The sequence below is a fragment of the Nicotiana tabacum genome, chromosome 12, assembly GCF_000715075.1.
Source record: "Nicotiana tabacum cultivar K326 chromosome 12, ASM71507v2, whole genome shotgun sequence".
Taxonomy (NCBI): domain Eukaryota; kingdom Viridiplantae; phylum Streptophyta; class Magnoliopsida; order Solanales; family Solanaceae; genus Nicotiana; species Nicotiana tabacum.
Genome location: NC_134091.1, coordinates 128,181,367 through 128,203,858, shown reverse-complemented (window position 1 = coordinate 128,203,858; position 22,492 = coordinate 128,181,367). Strand labels below are relative to the sequence as shown.

The following is a 22,492-nucleotide window of genomic DNA, read 5'->3' as shown; positions in this document are numbered from 1 at the left end:
CTCGAAGGTTTTTATGGAGTGGGATGGTAGCTGTGAGTACCATGTTAATACCCCTCCCGTAAGAGTTTCGCCAAATTTCTTCGAAGACACTTGTTCCTTGGTGAGGTCATTGCCTTTTACGGTGGTGACATAATGAGTCACGTGGTCTTCGGGATCAGTCATTCTGTCGTATATTCTGAGATACAATGGCATTTTGAAGGTCTTTGGTATGGATGTGGGGCTGCTTCTTCATTGTACGACTGCTCTACAAACCTGCCGGCGTTCCTCTTTGGCAATAGCTTAGGGGCGCCTGATATCTTATCGATTCGTTCTTGGTTCTCTTTCATTTGATCTCTTAGTGATTTATTTTCATTCTCTATTTCTTCCATCCTCTTTAGAACAATGGCGAGGGCGATGTCACCTGCATTGTTAGTAACATTATGAGTTATACCTCGTGTTAGAAGGTCTGGTAAGTCGCTGTGTTCGTCTGCTCGTTGTACTGTGTAGGTTCTTGCAGTATTTGTAGTCATTCATGGAGTGGGCTTGCTGAGCAAACTTACTAGCGTATCAGCCAACCATGCTTTGAGGGGCTTTTTCACGGTCGGTGGCGTCCCTTATTCCATGGACGTGGAGGCCCCTTTTTCATTTGATTTTGTTATGCTACAATGAAAGGGATGCAACCTCCCGTGCCTGGGGAAGGCAGTGGGCGTCACGTCCTCGCCTAATATTTCATAGCTCTTGTTGATAGCGTTCATGAGGTACCTAGAGAAATCGCTTGTTACTTCTGTCCTCTCTCCTTGGTTACCTGTCATGTAGGTTTTTGTACGTGCAAAGAAAGAGAACGATCTTAGGGTTTCTGAGGTTAATGACTCACGTTAGCTGTAGATCTAAAGGAAGCTACAAAATTAACTAAGAAATCCCCACAAATTACGCCAAACTATTTGACCAAAAATATAGATCTCCGTTCAACCAGTTTGATTTTATATAAATAATCTTAGTTAAAAATAATATCCTAAAGATAAAGCTATCGGTGTTGTGACAAATAACTAGTGTATTTGTCTGGATGGCAATGAATATAAGCAATAATAACAGTATTCAATGATGCAAAAAGATGGAATATGACATTAAATAGTAATAAATGGCAATAAATGACATTTAAGCAAATAAAACGTGTGAGTCACCCGAAAAGGGATGAGATCAATGGATATTATTTCTGACAATGATGAATGATTGATAAGCCTTTGAACACTTAAGTTGTTCTTGGATCCGGTAGAAATGATAGACAAGAATCTTAGTAAAAATGTTGTTTTTGTATGTTTGCAATAGGACCAGATTCTCTCTATAAAGTCAATGTGTTTTTTTACATATGAATATCTCATGTCCCCTATCTTTGTGTTTCTTTTTATTTATAGGGAATATATTCCTAGAAACCCTAATAGTACAAGTACAGAGAATATTCACTAGAATATCATCTTTAGTGTCCTATCTTGAAACTAGCCGTTATAACTCTGTCAAGGATGTTCGACCTCGACGTTGATCTTTGATGACTCTTCGACCTTAATCCTTGCCAATTTTTCATTAACAACTTTCATTGTTTCTAGAGCCACTTTGACACTGACAGTTCTCCATTAGATTTGCATTGATGACACATGGCGGCATGTGAATGACTCGCTAATGAGACTTAATCATATTAGAGATAATTTTTGACTCGTACACATACAAGCTGTGCAATATTTTATAAGGAGATCAAAATACCAACCAAATATTATATAAGTTGTGCAAGAATTTTAATCTTGTTATAAAATAAAGACTGTAAAGTAAAGACAAGTATAGAGAGAAACTGATATATTATTCAAACTTCAAACTTCTGTACATAATGAACTGAAAACTCCTCTATTTATAGAAGAAAAGAAGTTGTTGTGTAAGCTGCTTGTAAGCTGCTGTGTAAGTTGCGTGTAAGCTGCTACTGCAAGTTGTTGTGTAAGTTGCTTGTAAGCTGAGCTGCTATTGCAAGCTGCTTGTAAGCTGCTACTGCAAGCTGCTGTGTAAGTTGCTTGTAAGTTGCTTGTAAGCTGCTTGTAAGTTGCTTGTAAGCTGCTACTGTACCAAATATAGATAATCTTCTACCGGGGGTAATATTTATCCATAACGGAGTACCAAAATGATAAGCTTCTTCAGGAGGCTTATTTCCAATAGAGTACTAAATAGATAAACATATTTACGGCGAAGTCTCATATGGATAAACTTCTTCAGGAAGCTTATTTAAACGGAGTACTAAATGAACATCCATAATGTAATATATTTATAACACTCCCCCTTGGATGTTCATTAAAAGATAATGTGCCTCATTAAAACCTTACTAGAAAAAACCCCGTGGGAAAAAAATCCTAGTGAAGGAAAAAGAGTACATATATTTAGTAATACGCATTGCTAGTTGCCTCATTAAAAACCTTATAAGGAAAACCATGTGGTAAAAAACCTTAGTAAGGAGAAAGAGAGTACATCGCGTATTTTACTCTCCCTAATGAAAACCTTGTTTCAAATATTTGAGTCTACGCATTCCAATCTTGTATACCATCTTCTCAAAAGTTGAAGTTGTTAAAGATTTAGTGAATAAATCTGTCGGATTGTCACTTGAACGGATTTGTTACACATCAATGTTGCCATTTTTCTGAAGATCGTGTGTGTAGAATAATTTTGGTGAAAAGTGCTTTGTTCTATCTCCTTTTATAAATCCTCCCTTCAAATGGGCTATGCATGCAACATTGTCTTCGTATAAAATTGTGGATCTTTTATCACATTCCAAACCACATTTTTCTTGAATAAAATGAATCATTGATCTCAACCCTACGCATTCCCTACTTGCTTCATGAATAGTTATTATCTCAACATGATTTGAATAAGTAGCAACAATAGATTGCTTTGTGGAGCGCCATAATATGACAGTACCTCCACATATAAACACGTACCCGATTTGAGATCGAGCTTTATGGGGATCAGATAAATAACTTGCATCTGCATAACCAATTAGATTTGATTCTGCACTACCTTTGTTAGCATAAAACAAACCCATATCAAGAGTTCCCTTTAAATATCGCAAAATATGCTTAATCTCATTCCAATGTTTCTTTGTAGGAGAAGAGCTATATCTTGCTAGTAAATTAACAAAAAATGCTATGTCAGGCCTTGTAGCATTAGCAAGATACATAAGTGCACCAATTGCACTGAGATATGGTGTTTCAGGACCAAGGAGTTCCTCTTCCTCTTCTGGAGGTCGGAACAAGTCCTTATTCACATTAAGTGATCGAACAACCATTGGTGTACTCAATAGGTGCGCTTTGTCCATGTAAAAGTGTTTTAAGACCCTTTCTGTGTAGGCAGATTGATGGATAAAGATCATGTCTGCTAAATGTTCAATTTGGAGACCAAGACAAGGTTTTGTCTTTCCAAGATCTTTCATCTCAAATTCTTTCTTAAGATATTCAATTGCCTTTTGGAGCTCTTCTGGAGTTCCAACAAGATTTATGTCATCAACATAAACAACAAGTATAACAAATTCAAATGCCATTTTCTTTAATAAAATACATGGACAAATAACATCATTTATGTAACCCTCTTTCAGCAAATATTCACTGAGGCGATTATATCACATGCGCCCAGATTGCTTTAAACCGTACAAAGATCTTTTTAATCTGATTGAGTACATTTCCCGAGATTTTGAATATGCTTCATGCATTTTAAATCCTTCAGGGATTTTCATGTAAATTTCACTATCAAGTGACCCGTACAGATAAGCTGTAACCACATCTATTAGATATATTTCAAGCCTTTCACGTAAGGCTAAACTGATGAGATATCGAAATGTCATGGCATCCATAACGGGTGAATATGTTTCTTCATAATCGACTCCAGGTCGTTGTGAGAATCCTTGTACGATAAGTCGAGCCTTGTATCTTTCAACTTCATTTTTGTCATTCCTTTTTCGCACAAAAACCCATTTATGACCAACTGGTTTTATACCAGCATGTGTTTGGACTACTGGTCCAAAAACCTCTCTTTTAGCAAGTGCGTTCAATTCTGATTGAATTGCCCCTTGCCATTTTGGCCAATCAGATCTTTGTCGACATTCTTCAACAAATCGGGGTTCAAAATCCTCATTATCTTTCATAATGTTAAGTGCAGCATTATATGCAAAAATATTATTCACCACTATTTTAGATCGATTTAAATTAATCCCATCACCAGTAGAACTTATTAAAAGTTTCTCGCTCACTTGAGTCTTGGGTTCATTGATTTTTTCAGGAATCTCAGAACTAATCAGATCTTGGGTCTCTTCAGGAGATCCCTTCATAGTATCATTATCATTTGTCGATTTTCTTTTTCGAGGATTTCGATCCTTAGAACACAAAGGCCTACCACGCTTCAGGCGTGCTTTAGGTTCGCTAGCTCTGATGCTAGTAGATGGTCCTGCTGGGACATCAATTCGGATAGGCATATTCTTTGCAGGGATATGTGACTTAGTTATCCTATTCAAATCATTAAATACGTCTGGCATTTGATTTGCTATATTTTGTAAATGGATGATCTTCTGGACCTCCTGATTACATATAGGGGTACGTGGATCAAAATAAGATAACGATGAAACTTTCCACACAATTTCTCTTTTGATTTCCTTTTTCTCTCCCCCTAATTGTTGGAAATTTATTTCATTAAACCGACAATCTGCAAATCGAGCAGTAGAGAAATCTCCCGTCAATGGTTCAAGATAGCAAATAATAGAGGGTGATTCAAACCCAACATATATTCCTAACCTTCTCTGTGGGCCCATCTTACTGCGATGTGGTGGTGCTACTGGTACATATACAGCACATCCAAAAATTCGTAGATGGGAAATATCTGGTTCATGACCAAAAACTAATTGTGACGGAGAATATTTATTATAATGTGTCGGTCTGAGACGGATAAGTGATGTTGCATGCAAGATAGCATGGCCCCAAACAGTAGTGGGCAATTTTGTTTTCATAAGTAGTTGTCTTGATTTCAATTGCAAGAGTTTAATAAATGACTCTGCAAGGCCATTTTGAGTATGAACATAAGCTGCAGGATGTTCAACTTTTATCCCAACGGATAGACAATAATCATCAAAAGCTTGAGATGAGAATTCTCCAGCATTATCAAGGCGAATAGCCTTTATAGGATAATCTGGGAATTGTGCCCTTAATCGAATTATTTGGGCTAATAGCTTTGCAAATGCCAGGTTGCGAGATGATAGTAGGCACACATGAGACCATCTTGAAGATGCATCTATTAGGACCATAAAATATCTAAACAACCCACTTGGTGGGTGAATAGGTCCACATATATCCTCATGCATAAGTTCTAAAAAGGCACGGGATTCTATGCCAACCTTCATTGGTGATGGTATCACGACCCAAAATCTCACCCGTCGTGATGGCGCCTATCTCAATACTAGGCAAGCAGAAAATTTCAATAAACCACAATTTCTCTCAAGATTGAAAATATAATAATTAAATACAATACAAACACTCCCCAAAACCTGGTGTCACTGAGTACATGAGCATCTAATATGAATACAAGTTTGGAAAATATAGTCTATAATAGTCTGAGACCAAATACAGTGAACAAAGAGATAGATAAGGAGAGACAAGGTCTGCGGAATACGGCAGCTACCTCAAAATCTCCTGAAAATCAACCGCGCGAAAGGATCAACACCCGCTATGTCCGGGAACACCTGGATCTGCACACGAAGTGCAAGGTTTAGTATGAGTACAACCAACTCAGCAAGTAACAATAATAAATAAGGAACTGAAGATAGTAACGAGCTACACAGTTATGGTTCATATCTAGTAATTCCAGCAAAAGAATAGACATACTATCAAATCTGGCAGTTTAATGTCAAATCAATTTTTATACAGTTCCTGTTCATGTAATCCGTATATCAACAATCTTTCGGAGATTTCATAATAATGACAGATAGTAACTAAGTGCAACAACAAATGGAAATCAAGTACAACCTTTTAGGACAACAATCACTCACTGGGCTCCCAGCCCTCGTCACTTCCTGGGCTCCCAACCCTCATCACTCACTCTCAATGGGTACCCGCGCTCACTGGGGGCATACAGACTCCGGAGGGGCTCCTACAGCCCAAGCGCTATAATCTGCACGGACAACTCACGTGCTGCACGGACAACTCATGTGCCATAATATAAATATCTGGATCCGCACGGCCAACTCACGTGCTGCACGGCCAACTCATGTGCTATAGTATAATATAAGGGTCTGCACGGCCAACTCACGTGCTATAGTATAATATAAGGATCCGCACGGCCAACTCATGTGCTGCACGGACAACTCATGTGCCATAGTATCAATATCACACAATCAAGCCCTCGGCCTCACTCAGTCATAAATCTCTCCAGTCTCTCGGGCTCTCAATAATCATGAAATTAGCCCAAACAATAATGATATGATATATCAATAATAATAACAGAGACTGAGATAAAATGTACAAGTAAAAACTGAGACTGAGCAAATATAGCATTTAGCAGGCAATTCAACAAGTACACGACCTATGTGGGTCCCAACAGTACTATCACATAGCCTAAGCATGATTTCTATCATGATTTACAGTCAAATTTTATCAACACATAAAGAGCATATAGCTAACAATAAATTATTCAACTTTACGATTTCCCGGGACGGACCAAGTCACAATCCCCTCGGCGCACGCCCACACGCCCGTCACCTAGCATGTGCGTCACATCCAAAATAATCATATGATACCAAAATCCGGGGTTTAATACCCTCAGGACCAGATTTAAAACTATTACTTACATCAAGCCGTGAAATTCTTATTTTGCAATGTCCTTTCCTCGTGAATTGGTCTCCAAACGCCTCGAATCTGGTCATAAATAATTCGTTTCAGTAAATAAAATTTATTGGAATTAATTCCATAAGAAAATAATAATTTTCCATAAAAATCCGAAAATTAGCTCAAAAATCGCCCCACGTCTCGGAACCTGACAAAAGTTACAAAATCCAAAAGCTCATTCCACTACGAGTCTAACCATACTAATTTTACCAAAATCCGACATCAACTCGACCTCCAATTCATCAAATCTTATTTCAAATCCCTAAGTTCAAAACTTCCGATTTATACCTCAAAAACATGTAATCTAGTCAGATTATTCAATGATAATTCAATATTATGGAGTAGAAATGATCACAAGGGACTTACCTCAAGTTTTCCCGTGAAAACCTTGCTCAAAATCGCCCAACCCAAGCTTGAAATGCCCAAAAATGGCAAAAGCTCGGAACCCCTCTGCTTTTGTACTGCCCAGAGGTTTTCGCACTTGCGGCAACTTGGTCGCTTCTGGCCAACCGCATGTGCGGAAAAACTCCCGTATCTGCACCTTTGCCCGCATCTGCGCACCTATTTGCGCTCTTGCGCAAGCCGCTTCTGCTCGCGTCCCTCCGCATCTGCGCTCACGCAGGTGCGGAATTTCCCTTGCACCTGTGACCACTGCCCCACAGTCCATTTGCACATCTGCGCTTGCTAGGCTCGCTTCTACGAACTCGCACCTGCGATGGAATTTTCGCAGGTGCGATTGCAGCAGAGGGCAGAAACTTCAGCTATTTCTTCTAAGTCCGAATTTGATCCGTTAACCATTCGAGACTCACCCGAGGCCCCCGGGACCTCAACCAAATGTACAAACAAGTCCTAAAACATCATACGAACTTAGTCGAGCCTTCAAATCACATCCAACAACACTAAAACATAAATCACACATAGATTCAAGCCTAATGAACTTTGAAATTTCTAATTTCTACAACGACTTCGGAACCTATCAAATCACGTCCGATTGACCTCAAATTTTGCAAACAAGTCATAAATGACATAACTGAAGTATTCAAATTTTCAGAATCGGATTTCGACCCCGATATCAAAAAGTCAACCTCTCGGTCAAACTTCCCAAAAATTTAACTTTCGGCATTTCAAGCCTAATTCCACTATGGACCTCTAAATAATATTTCGGACATGTTCCTAAGCCCAAAATCACCATACGGAGCTATTGGAATTATCAAAATTCAAATCTGAGGTCGCTTACACATAGGTCCATATCCGGTCTATTTTTTCTAACTTAAATTTTCAATTATAAGACTAAGCGTCTTATTTCATTCTGAATTCCTTCTGGACCCGAACCAACTAACCCGATAAGTCATAAATCTATTGCAAGACATAATTTGAGCAGTAAATGGGGGAACGGGGTTATAATATTCAAAACGATCGGCCGGGTCGTTACATTCTCCCCCTCTTAAACAAACGTTCGTCCTCGAACGGGTTTAGAATAATACCTGGAGTCTCAAATAAGTGTATATATTTGTTTCACATCTCCTGCTCAGTCTCCCAAGTATCGTCTCCGATTGGCTGGCCTCTCTACTGCACCTTCACTGATGCTATGTTCTTTGACCTCAGCTTTCGAACCTGCCGGTCTAAAATAGCCACCAGCTCCACATCATAAGTCAAATTACTGTCCAGTTGTACTGTACTGAAATCCAGAATGTGAGACGGATCCCCGCCATACTTTCGGAGCATGGATATATAGAATACTGGATGAACACCTGATAGACTAGGTGGCAAAGCAAGTTCATAAGCCACCTCCCAAATTTTATTAAGTATCTCAAAAGGCCCAATATACCAAGGGCTCAACTTCCCCTTTTTTCCGAACCTCAACACACCCTTCATGGGTGAAATCTTGAGCATAACCTTCTCCCCAACCATGTGAACAACATCACGAACCTTCCTGTCGACATAACTTTTCTGTCTAGACTGTGCCGTGCGAAGCCGTTCCTGAATCACTTTGACCTTCTCTAAAGTATCCTGAACCAAGTCAGTACCCAATAGTCTAACCTCACCCGGCTCAAACCAACCCACCGGAGACCGACACCATCTCCCATATAAAGCTCCATACGGAGCCATCTGAATGTTTGACTGGTAACTATGATTGTAAGCAAACTCTGCGAGTGGCAGAAATTGATCCCATAAACCCCCAAAATCAATGACACAAACGCGTAGCATATCCTCCAATATCTAAATAGTGTGCTCGGACTGTCCGTCCGTTTGAGGGTGAAATGTTGTACTCAACTGAACCTGTGTGCCCAATTCTCATTGCACTGACCTCCAAAATTGTGAGGTAAACTGCGTACCCCGATCTGAAATAATGGACACCGGCACACCGTGTAGGCGAACAATCTAGCGAATATAAATCCCAGCCAACCGCTCCGAAGAATAATTAGTACCGACTGGAATAAAATGCGCGGACTTGGTCAACCGATCTACTATCACCCAAACAACATCAAACTTTCTCAAAGTCTGTGGGAGTCCAACTACGAAGTCCATGGTAATACGCTCCCACTTCCACTCCGAAATTTCAAGTCTCTGTAGCAATCCGCCCGGTCTCTGGTACTCGTACTTTACCTGTTGACAATTTAAACACCGAGATACAAACCTAACTATATCTTTCTTCATCCGCCTCCACCAATAGTGCTGTCTTAAATCCTTATACATCTTCGCGGCGCCTGGATGAATAGAGTACCGCAAACTGTGAGCTTCCTGGAGAATCAGCTCACGCAAACCATCTACATTATGTACACATAGCCTGCCCTGCATCCGTAATACACCGTCATCTCCAATAGTGACTTCCTTGGCATTACCGTGTTGAACTATGTCCTTAAGGACAAGCAGATGTGGATCATCATACTGGCGCTCTCTAATGCGATCATATAAAGAAGACCGAGAAACCACATAGGCCAAAACTCGATTCGGCTCGGAAACATCCAATCTAACAAGCTGATTAGCCAAGGCCTGAACCTCCAAGGCTAAAGGCCTCTCTGCTACCGGTAAGTATGCTAAGCTGCCCAAACTCTCTGCCTTACGACTCAAGGCATCGGCCACCACATTGGCCTTTCCGGGATGATAGAGAATGGTGATATCATAATCCTTAAGCAACTCCAACCACCTTCGCTGCCGCAAGTTAAGATCCTTCTATTTAAACAAATATTGTAGACTCCGATGATCGGTATATACCTCACACTGGACACCGTACAAGTAATGCCGCCAAATTTTCAAGGCATGAACAATAGCTGCTAACTCAAGATCGTGGACTGGATAATTCTTCTCATGTACCTTTAACTGTCTGGACGCATAGGTAATCACCCTACCATCTTGCATAAGTGCTGCGCCGAGACTAATCCGCGGCGCATCACAATACACAGTATAAGACTCTGAACATGTAGGCAACACCAATACTGAAGCTGTAGTCAAAGCTGTCTTGAGCATCTAAAAGCTCTCTTCACACTCATCCGACCACCAGGACGGAGCACCTTTCTGGGTCAATTTAGTCATAGGCGATGCAAAAGACGAGAAACCCCCCACGAAATGACGATAATAACCGGCCAAGCCGAGAAAACTCCGAATCTCAGTAATTGAGGATGGTCTGGGCCAATTCTGAACTGCCTCTATTTTCTTCGGATCCACCTTAATTCCTTCACTAGACACTATATGTCCCAAGAATGCCACCGAACTAAGCCAGAACTCACACTTAGAGAATTTGGCATAAAGTTTCTCCTCTCTCAATCTCTGTAATACAATATCCAAGTGTTGTGCATGCTCCTCCTGGCTACATGAGTACACCAGAATATCATCAATGAATAACACGACAAATAAATCAAGATATGGCTGAAATACACTATTCATCAAATGCATAAATGCTGTTGGGGCATTGGTTAGCCCAAAAGACATCACAAGAAATTCATAGTGGCCATAACGAGTCCTGAATGCCGTCTTTAGAATATCTGAATCCCAAATTTTCAATAGGTGATACCCAGACCTCAAATCAATTTTGGAGAACACCCTCGCTCCCTGAAGCTGGTCAAATAAATCATCAATACGCGGCAATGGATATTTATTCTTGATTGTAACCTTGTTCAACTGCCTATAATCAATGCACATCCGCATAGTACCATCTTTCTATTTCACAAATAGAACCGGTGCACCCCAAGGTGACACACTAGGCCTAATAAACCCCTTTTCAAGGAGTTCTTGAAGTTGCTCTTTCAATTATTTTAACTCAACTGGTGCCATACGATACGGAGGAATAGAAATGGGCTGAGTGCCCTGTACCAAGTCAATACCGAAATTAATATCCCTGTCGGGTGGCATACTCGGCAGGTCTACAGGAAATACATCCGGAAAGTCTCGCACGACCGGTACTGAATCAATAATAGGAGTATCTGCATCAACATCTCTCACAAAGGCCAAATATGACAAGCATCCCGTTCCAACCATACGTTGGGACTTCAGATAAGAAATTACCCTTCTAGGAACAAGGTCTAGAGAACCCCTCCATTCAACCTTTGGCAACCCCGACATCGTCAAAGTCACGATTTTTGCGTGACAGTCCAGAATAACATGACATGGAGACAACCAATCCATACCCAAGATTACATCGAAATCAACCATACCGAGTAATAAGAGATCAACTCTAGTCTCCAGTTCCCCAATAGTTACCATACACGGCCGATACACACGATCCACAGTAATAATATCGCCCACAGTGTAGATACACAAACAGATGAAACTAAGAACTCACAGGGCATATCCAGATAATGAGCAAAATACGATGATACATATGAATAAGTGGAACCAGGGTCAAATAATATAGAAGCCTCATTGTGGCACACTGAAACAATACCCGTGATCACTGCGTCAGAGGCAACAACATCTGGCCTGGAAGGAAAAGCATAGAATCGAGCCTGCCCGCCACCTGATCGGCCTCCCCCTCTTGGGCGACCCCTAGCTGCCTGACCCCCACCTCGAGATGGTAGTGTGGGTGGTGTAACTGCTGGTGCTGGTGCCGTTGGTCGAGAACTCTGTTGTGAAACCCCACTCAACAACCTAGGACACTCTCTCTTGAAATGACCAAATTCTCCGCACTCGAAGCAACCCCTCCTCTGACGGAACTGCTGCTCCTGATAACCCGAGGAATGACCTGCAGAAGCCTGTGCGGACGTGGCATGATGAGAACTCTGTGCTGGTAGTGCACTGAATGAAGACTGGCCTGAGTGAGCATTGTAAGAACCATGGCTAGCTAATGCACCACGATGAGCTGGATGACCTGTCTGAGCGTGTCTATAAGAACGACCCCTACCACGGTAAAACTGACCCCCTGAAGGAACACCGCTGTAATCACCCGGACCACGAGGCCTCTTAGCCTCTCTCTCTCTCCACGTTCCTAGCTACGAACCATCTCTATCTGCCGAGCAATGTCCACTACCTTATCAAAATTAGCACCAGATACTCTCTCCCTAGTCATAAGTAATCGCAGTTGATATGTGAGGCCATCAATGAACCTCCTAATCCTCTCCCTATCAATGGGAACCAACCAAAATGCGTGATGAGCCAACTCAGAAAATCTCATCTCATATCGCGTCACGGACATATCACCCTGGCGAAGCTGCTCAAACTGTCTGCGCAACTCTTCTCTGCGGGACTGAGGTACGAACTTCTCCAAAAAGACCACAGAGAACTGATGCCAAGTAATGGGTGTTGCGCCAACAGGCCTACGTCTCTTGTAAGTCTCCCACCATCTAAGCGTAGACCCAGAAAACTAAAAAGTAGTGAATAAGACCCCACTGGTCTCCAGAATACCTGCTGTCTGAAGCATCCGTTGACACCTATCCAGAAAATCCTGAGCATCCTCTGACTCAGTACCGCTAAATGGTGGAGGTTGAAGCTTCTCAAATCTCTCAAGCCTCCTCTGCTCATCATCTGCCATAACAGGAACTACCGGGGCCTGAGCAACTACAGCTGGCTGGGCTGGTAGCGCTCCCGATATCTGAAGTCCCTGTACCACCTGGTCTGGAGTACGGGCAACAGGGGTGTGAGTACTTCCCCCAGCCTGAGAAGTGGAAGGTGCGGCCTGAGCCGAAACCACCCGAGCAAGACCAGTGCAGGCTGCCAATATCTGGGCCAAAGTCTCCTGAATGCCTGCAATCTCAATTAGCACAGTTGGTGCCTGAGCTGACCCTGTCGGCTCAACTATATCTGGAATCTGCTCCTGTGCTGGAATAACTGGTGGTACTACAGGTGCTGTTCCAACTGTGGTACGAGCTACACGTCGACCTCTATCTTGGCCCCGGCCTCTCGCGGCCCTAACTAGTGGCACTGGTGGCTGTCCATCCTGCCCGGTAGTACGAGTCCTCACCATCTGTGAGAGAATGAAACAACAGATATTTAGTTACTAGAATCAACAGATTCGCACAACAAGAATTCAAGAATGTGGAGTTTCCTAAGGGTTCTGCAGCCTCTCGAAGATAAGTACAGACGTCTCTGTACCGATCTGCAAGACTCTACTAAACCTGCTCATGACTCGTGAGACCTATGTAACCTAGGCTCTGATACCAACTTGTCACGACCCAAAATCTCACCCGTCGTGATGGCGCATATCTCAATACTAGGCAAGCCGAAAATCTCAATAAACCATAATTTCTCTCAAGATTAAAAATATAATATTTAAATACAATACAAACACTCCCCAAAACCTGGTGTCACTAAGTACATGAGCATCTAATATGAATACAAGTCTAGAAAATATAGTCTATAATAGTCTGAGACCAAATACAGTGAACAAAGAGATAGAGAAGGAGAGACAAGGTATGCGAAACACGACAGCTACCTCAAAATCTCTTGAAAATCAACTGCGCGAAAGGATCAACACCCGCTATGTCTGGGAATACCTGGATTTGCACACGAAGTGCAGGGTGTAGTATGAGTACAACCAACTCAGCAAGTAACAATAATAAATAAGGAACTGAAGATAGTAACGAGCTACACAGTTATGGTTCATTTCCAGTAATTCCAGCAAAAGAATAGACATGCTATCAAATCTGGCAGTTTAATGTCAAATCAATTTTTATACAGTTCATGTTCATGTAATCCGTATATCAACAATCTTTCAGAGATTTCATAACAATGACAGATAGTAACTAAGTGCAACAACAAATGGAAATCAAGTATAACCTTTTAGGACAACAATCACTTACTGGGCTCCTAGCCCTCGTCACTTCCTGGGCTCCCAGCCCTCATCACTCACTCTCAATGGGTACCCGCGCTCACTGGGGGTATACAGACTCCGGAGGGGCTCCTACAACCCAAGCGCTATAATCTGCACGGACAACTCACGTGCCATAATATAAATATCTGGATTTGCACGACCAACTCACGTGATGCACGGCCAACTCACTTGCTGCACGGCCAACTCACGTGCTATAGTATAATATAAGGATCCGCACGGCCAACTCACGTGCTATAGTATAATATAAGGATCCGCACAGCCAACTCACGTGTTGCACGGACAACTCACGTGCCATAGTATCAATATCTCACAATCAGGCCCTCGGCCTCACTCAGTCATTAATCTCTCTAGTCTCTCGGGCTCTCAATAATCATGAAATCAGCCCAAACAATAATGATATGATATATCAATAATAATAATAATAATAATAATAGAGACTGAGATAAAATGTACAAGTAAAAACTGAGACTGAGCAAATATAGCATTTAGCAGGCAATTCAACAAGTACACGACCTCTGTGGGTCCCAACAGTACTATCATATAGCCTAAGCATGATTTCTAACATGATTTACAGTCAAATTTTATCAACACATAGAGAGCATATAGCTAACAACAAATTATTCAACTTTACGGTTTCCCAGGATGGACCAAGTCACAATCCCCTCGGCGCACGCCCACACGACCATCACCTAGCATGTACGTCACCTCCAAAATAATCACATGATACCAAAATTCGGGGTTTAATACACTCAGGATCAGATTTAAATTTGTTACTTACATCAAGCCATGGAATTCTTATTTTGCAATGTCCTTTCCTCGTGAATTGGTCTCCAAACGCCTCGAATGTGGTCATAAATAATTCGTTTCAGTCAATAAAATTTATTGGAATTAATTCCATAAGAAAATAATAATTTTCATAAAAATCGGCAAATTAGCTCAAAAATTGCCTGTGGGGCCCACGTCTCGGAACCCAACAAAAGTTACAAAATCCGAAAGCTCATTATACCACGAGTCTAACCATACTAATTTTACCAAAATCCGACATCAACTCGACCTCTAATTCATCAAATCTTATTTCAAATCCCTAAGCTCAAAACCCCTGATTTATACCTCAAAAACATGTAATCTAGTCGGATTATTTGATGATAATTCAATATTATGAAGTAGAAATGATCACAGGGGACTTACCTCAAGTTTTTCCGTGAAAACCTTGCTCAAAATCGCCCAACCCGAGCTTGAAATGCCCAAAAATGGCAAAAACTCGGAACCCCTCTATTTTTGTATTGCCCAGAGGTTTTCACACCTGCGGCAACTTGGCCGCTTCTACGCCAACCGCATGTGCAGAAAAACTCCCGCATCTGCGCCTTTGCCCGCATCTGCGTGCCTATTTGCGCTCTTGCGCAAGCCGCTTCTGCGCACGTCCCTCCGCATCTGCGCTCACGCAGGTTCGGAATTTCCCTCGCACCTGCAACCACTGCCCCGCAGTCCATTTGCGCATCTGCGCTTGCCAGGCTCGTTTCTACGAGCTTGCACCTGCGATGGAATTTCCGCAGGTGCGATTGCAGCAGAGGGCAGAAACTTCAGCTATTTCCTCCAAGTCTGAATTTGATCCGTTAACCATCCGAGACTCACCCGATGCCCCCGGAACCTCAACCAAATGTACCAACAAGTCCTAAAACATCATACGAACTTAGTCGAGCCTTCAAATCACATCCAACAACACTAAAACACGAATCACACATAGATTCAAGCCTAATGAACTTTGAAAATTTTAATTTCTACAACGACTTCGGAACCTATCAAATCACGTCCGATTGACCTCAAAATTTGCACACAAGTCATAAATGACATAACGGAAGTATTCAAATTTTCAGAATCAGATTTCGACCCCGATATCAAAAAGTCAACCCCCCGGTCAAACCTCCCAAAAATTTAACTTTCGGTATTTCAAACCTAATTCTACTATGGACCTCCAAATAATATTTCGAACATGCTCCTAAGCACAAAATCACCATACGAAGCTATTGGAATTATCAAAATTCAAATCCGAGGTCCTTTACACATAGGTCCATATCCGGTCCATTTTTTCTAACTTAAATTTTTAATTATGAGACTAAGTGTCTTATTTCATTCCGAATTTCTTCCGGACCCGAACCAACTAACCCGATAAGTCATAAATCAATTGCAAGACATAATTTGAGCAGTAAATGTTGGGAACGGGATTATAATATTCAAAACGACCGGTCATGTCGTTACAGATGGTCTAGTGATCATTTTGCCTTGATAACAAGCATCACAAGAAAATTCATTATTTGTAAGAATCTTCAGGTTCTTTAATGGATGCCCACTCAGTTTTTTAGTAATTCGTCTCATCATTATTGATCCAGGATAGCCCAAACGGCCATGCCAAAGCACAAACTATTTGAATCAGTAAACTTCTGGTTTACAATAGAGTGTGCTTCAACTGTACTAATATTTGAATAGTATAAGCCAGCAGATAGAGTTGGTAACTTTTCTACAATGCACTTCTGGCCAGAAATATTCTTTGTAATACAAAGATATTCCATATTCATTTCATCTATCGTCTCAACATGATACCCATTTCGGCAGATATCTATAAAACTCAACAAGTTTCTTCGGGACTTGGAGGAGAATAATGCATTGTCTATTATAAGTTTCGTCCCCATAGACAGAAATATAGTGGCTCTTCCGGAGCCTTCAATTAAACTTATATTACCACAAATTGTTGAAACATTTACTTTTTCCTTATGCAAATAAGAAAAGTATTTCTAATCTTTGAATATGGCATGAGTTGTTCCACTATCAATTACACAAATATCTTCATGATTGGTGTTTGATCCAAACATAATTTGAGGATTATCCATATTCTTCAAAATGACATAAACAAAATAAATATGATAGTAAACATCATTATCAAAGCATAACTTTTATTTATGTACAACAATTACATAACCATACTATTTACTATAAACAACAAAAATTAAAATATTTATATCACCGATCACATGACGTGTTTCTCCTTCCGGAAGTGCAAAGTAATCAGCTACATCCAAAAGCATGAAGTCTAAATTATCTTCAAAAATAAAATTTGCTTCAACATTTTTCTCTGTCTTCTTCAGGGAGGCTTGATAAAGCTCAACCAGGTGCTTTGGCGTACGACAGGTACGTGACAAGTGCCCTTTTCCTCCACATCTATAGCATGCATTTTCTGGCTTTGCTGCTTGCACCGCTGCATGCTTTTGTTCCTTCCTTTTCCACTGCCCGTGGTAGGAGGGTTCTTTGGTGCATTATTATTACCATGACTAGAGTTTCTTCCCCGACCACGGCTGGAGCCACGTCCTTTTCCACGCTTAGCTTGGTGGAAGTTTGTCTCATTCACTTCAGGGAATGGACAAGAACCAGTAGGTCGGCTTTCATGATTTTTTATTAATAGCCCATTATGTTACTCGGCTACAAGAAGATGTGAGATAAGTTCAGAATACTTTTTGAATCCTATCTCTCGATATTGCTGCTGCAGGAGCATATTCGAGGCATGATAAGTGGTGAAAGTTTTCTCCAACATATCATGATGAGTAATAATATCACCACATAATTTCAATTAGGAAATAATTCTGAACATAGCAGAATTATACTCACTGATAGATTTAAAATCTTGTAGCCTTAGATGAGTCAAATCATAATGTGCCTGTGGAAGAACGACCATCTTCAGGTGGTCATATCTATCTTTCAAATTATTCCACAGTATGACTGGATCTTTAATAGTGAGATATTCCATTTTCGAGCCTTCGTTAAGGTGATGGCGAAGGAATATCATTGCTTTGGCACGGTCTTAGTTTGATGCTTGATTTTTGTCCATGATGGTGTCTGTCAGACCCATCGCATCAAGATGAATTTCAGCATCAAGCACCCAAAACATATAGCTTTTGCCCGATATATCCAGGGCTACAAATTCAAGTTCAGAAAGATTTGACATTACTTAGAAAAAAAAAGTTCGTACCTCTGATACTTTCAAAGTATTTGCTCGAGATGGCAGAGTCTCGTGCTAATAACGTGTTATAAAATAAAGACTGTAAAGTAAAGACAAGTATAGAGAGAAACTGATATATTATTCAAACTTCAAACTTCAAACTTCTGTACATAATGAACTGAAAATTCCTCTATTTATAGAAGAAAGGAAGTTGTTGTGTAAGCTACTTGTAAGCTGCTACTGTACCAGATATAAATAATCTTCTATCGGGGTAATGTTTATCCATAACGGATTATCAAAATGATAAATAGAGTACTAAATAGATAAACATATTTACGACGGAGTATCATATGGATAAACTTTTTCAGGAAACTTATATTCAACGGAGTACTAAATGAACATCCATAATATAATATATTTATAACAAATCTGAATTTATACAACAAAGAATTAAATTTATAGCTTTTGAACCTATTGCTCACTGCCTCACTCTACATAAACCCTCCCCCTCATCTCTCGTCTCTCTCACCTTAGGGTTTTGCAGAAATGGCGACTCGTTATCTGACTCGTTCCTTATTCACTGCTCTCTCTCGCTCATACACTTCTCTTTCTCTCTCTACACCTCCTCCCTCTCTCTCTTCTTTTTCTCTCCTCCGTCTTCGACCGCTTATTGCCGTCACAGCTGTCAACCTCCGCAGCGTCTCTCCGGCGGTAGCAACCTCCTTTCGAGGGTTTGCGACTCGGCAAACGTCGTCGTCTTTAAATGACCCGAACCCGAACTGGTCCAACCGTCCCCCGAAGGAGACGATCCTACTTGATGGATGTGATTTTGAGCACTGGCTTGTTGTGATGGAGAAACCTGAGGGTGATCCTACCAGAGATGAAATCATCGATAGCTACATCAAAACTCTGGCTAAAGTTGTTGGAAGGTTCGAATTGAAATGCTCTACTTTTTTTATTAATATTTTCTTCTTTACATCAATTTAATCTTAAAAATAATAACCTTTATATTTTGGTCAGAAATGGAAGTGATAAGAGAAGGAAAAGAATTTGTATGTCTGGAAAATGTAGAGAATTTGAGAATCTCTAATTAGTTTTAGAAGACAAGTTATGCAATTTAAGAAAAAAAAGAAATAAATTCATTCATAATGTTTTCCTTAAACTGAACTTCTTATTTGCCGATTACATTTGTTGTTTAGTACCTCTACATTCAAGATAGAATGAGTGTGAACGCCTTAGTGCGTTGCTTACGACTGAAACTCAGCTTAAGTGAGGCAAAGCGACCTCTACCGGCTTTTCTGAGCTTAAGGACCTAAGCGTGCCTTAAATGAGCCTTTGACAATACTGTTGCAAATGGAGGAAAATGGATGTTGAGGGATCATATAGCTAATCCCTACTAGCTGAGATTGAGGGATAGTTGTTACTGTTGCTGTTGTTTGCTCTTAATAGTTTGCCTGAATAATAAAAGTGGTACTTTTTGATGGGATACACTCTAACTGTTGAACTGCTTGGGCTAGCGGCAGAGTCGGGAATTTATACAAGGGTATTCAAAAAAAAATATAATGTCACACTTAGGATGTGAACCTGTGATCTAAATCAACTTTTTAACCCTTTGCTGCTACACTAGAAATTTTTCCTTATATGAAGGGGATTCAACAGTTTATCTTTTTCCTTATTTGCACAGTGCAGTTTTCGACGTAGGGGACTCAATTGAAGCGCTTTAATACCTAGCTCTGCCCCTGGCTTGGGCATGCAAAAAGCTTCCAAAGAAGTATAGTTAATTGTTGTGGATGACTTATGTGATTAATTTACCTTGCAGCGAGGAAGAAGCAAGAATGAAGATATACTCTGTCTCGACAAGACATTACTATGCATTTGGAGCTCTTGTATCCGAAGAACTTCATTACAAGCTAAAAGGTGACATATTTTTATAGTTCTCTTTTCTTTAATCTTTTTTGGTTTTTTCTTGATCTTATAAACGTATTTCTTAAAATTAAAGAGGTGAAACTAAACCTTCATTTCTTCATCCATGTGCAGAACTGCCCAGGGTTAGCTGGGTGCTTCCTGATTCCTTCCTGGATGTTAAGAATAAAGATTACGGAGGTAGGTAGTGAGTGGTTTTTTATTGTCACACTTCTGGTGAAATCATAATATGGTTATTTTTTCTTTTAAGTGAGTAATATGCTAGGCATTTGCTCCTGGCGTATAGACTTCGGAGTGATGTCTCTCTTCTATTATGTTCTCTGCCTTAATTAGCTTCCAGTCTGCTGTGGATTTGCTTTGCTATCCAGTCCCTTTACATATGTGATCTTTGGGTGATCCCATTTTGTTTAACATATTTTGATTGGTATGGAGATTTTAAAATGTCAATTTGACTTGTATATGACATGATCTTAGTGAAGAGTTAAAGTACTAGCTAAAGGAAATACTAAAACTGAAGCAAAGGTTTGATAGGGAAAATGTATTATTAATTGTCAAAATGAAGTTGAATCCCTGAAATTTGTGTAAGTTACATAAGGTAGTATTATGGTTGAAGTATGTCAGGAATGTACCAAGATAGAAAATGTCATTTTGAATGAGACAAGGGGGAGTATTAGAAAAAATGCGATTGAAATATGAAGTGCTTGATTCTGAACAATAAACTCATTTATGATTTAATACAGTGGTCAATTAATTTCGACCATTAACCTTGGATGAGTCTGCAGTATTGTCTCAGGAATGAGAAGCAAAAAGCTTTAGGATAATTGTTTTTATGTAATTGCACAAAATCAGTTTATGACGATATGACTTATCAATAGCTCTTTTCGTTGCTACAGCTTATGTTGCATTCAGGCTTTTTTATGTTTTCTGTGTCTGCACATTGTTGATTGCATGAAGAGCTGCCATACATGTCTATCTTGCCCCTTGTGGATATAAAAAGGTTCTTTCTTGTACACCAGTATTGTATGACCATTGTGGTACATGTTGCCAGGGGAACCTTTTATCAATGGGCAGGCTGTACCATACGACCCAAAGTACCACGAGGAGTGGGTAAGAAACAATGCCCGAGCTAATGAGAGGAACAGGCGCAATGACCGACCTCGTAACTTTGATAGGTCCAGAAATTTTGAGAGAAGAAGAGAGATGCAGAACACTGGATCCAACATGGGTGGTGGACCTCCCAATATGACGAATGCGCCAACCCCAAACATGGGTGGGATGCAGCAGCCTAACATGGGTGGGAGGCATCAGCCTAGCATGGGAGGACCACAGCAGCCCAACATGGGAGGTGCACCTCATAACTACGGTGGAGCGCCTCCCAATAACTATGGTGGAGCGCCAAACAATCCAAATAATTTTCAATACAATAGTGGACAAAGCAACGGAGGCATGCCTTACCAAACAGGTCCAGGACCAAACCAGAATTATGCTTCAAATACATCTGGTGGAAACCCTTATCAGAATCCAAACATGCCTGGAAGAGATATGCCCCCTCCAAATCAGAACTATGCTCCGAATACGGCTGGTGGAAACCCTTATCAGAATCAAAACATGCCTGGAAGAGATATGCCCCCTCGAAATTATCAATAGGCTGATATAGATAAGTATGAACTTTGTATTTCCAGAGTTCTGTTTCACGAAATGAGAACATAGCTATGGTGTGCTTGATAGGATGTTGCTGCGTGTAATAGTTGAATGTGCAAAACTTATATGCTTTGTGAGTATGCAATGTCAAGGTGTTCTCATCCTATTGCATCCTCTATGTTGACATGCTCTCTGTCAATTCTCCTGATGAGTTTACTAGCCTGACCAAGAATATGTTATGCTTTACCATGTTGAATGCTTGAAATTTCAGGGCCTCATTGCAGGTACTGTTCACAGATGTTTTCAAAAAGACAATGCAGATCTATTTTGCTAGAAAGCCTTGTGTACTCATGCTTATCCTTGTATCCATTAAGCCTGAACAGATTATGCATGATATTCAACTACTTCGAGCATAATATACAACAGTGCTAGAAATGCAGAGATCGTATACTTGAAGGCAATTCATTGGTGTGTCATGTGTGGATGTCAAACTGCATCCAAAGGGATTCCTCTTTCAAGTTTCACCCAGTGTTGTCAAAATGTCCCATATATGCTCACATTTAGAAACTTGATCTGTTGCGTGCAGAAAGATACCCGGCTAAGAGTTTGAAGTAGCTGTTATCTTTCTCCTCTGTAACGGTGCATGACGGAGAAAGTGCCTGGATTTCAATTGGATATGCTCTGTTCTGGGAATCAAGTTGAATTTCAAAAGATAATCCAGTGTTAGAAGTATTCAATTCTATATGTTCACTGAACTTTAGGGGGTCATGTAGTTGACTGTAGCATTTTCTTTGTCCCAGTCGC

The 22,492-nt window shown here is 40.6% G+C and overlaps 1 protein-coding gene across 1 annotated transcript; it reads left to right on the top strand.

Moving 5' to 3' along the window:
- The first annotated feature begins 18,575 nt into the window (after positions 1-18,575).
- LOC107795171 (multiple organellar RNA editing factor 8, chloroplastic/mitochondrial) lies at positions 18,576-21,852 on the top strand. Its single transcript, XM_016617754.2, has 4 exons — positions 18,576-19,053; positions 19,944-20,041; positions 20,162-20,227; positions 21,096-21,852. The coding sequence occupies exons 1-4, from the start codon at positions 18,671-18,673 to the stop codon at positions 21,692-21,694; spliced, it is 1,146 nt and encodes a 381-aa protein (XP_016473240.1). The 5' UTR covers positions 18,576-18,670; the 3' UTR covers positions 21,695-21,852.
- Positions 21,853-22,492: the final 640 nt, after the last annotated feature.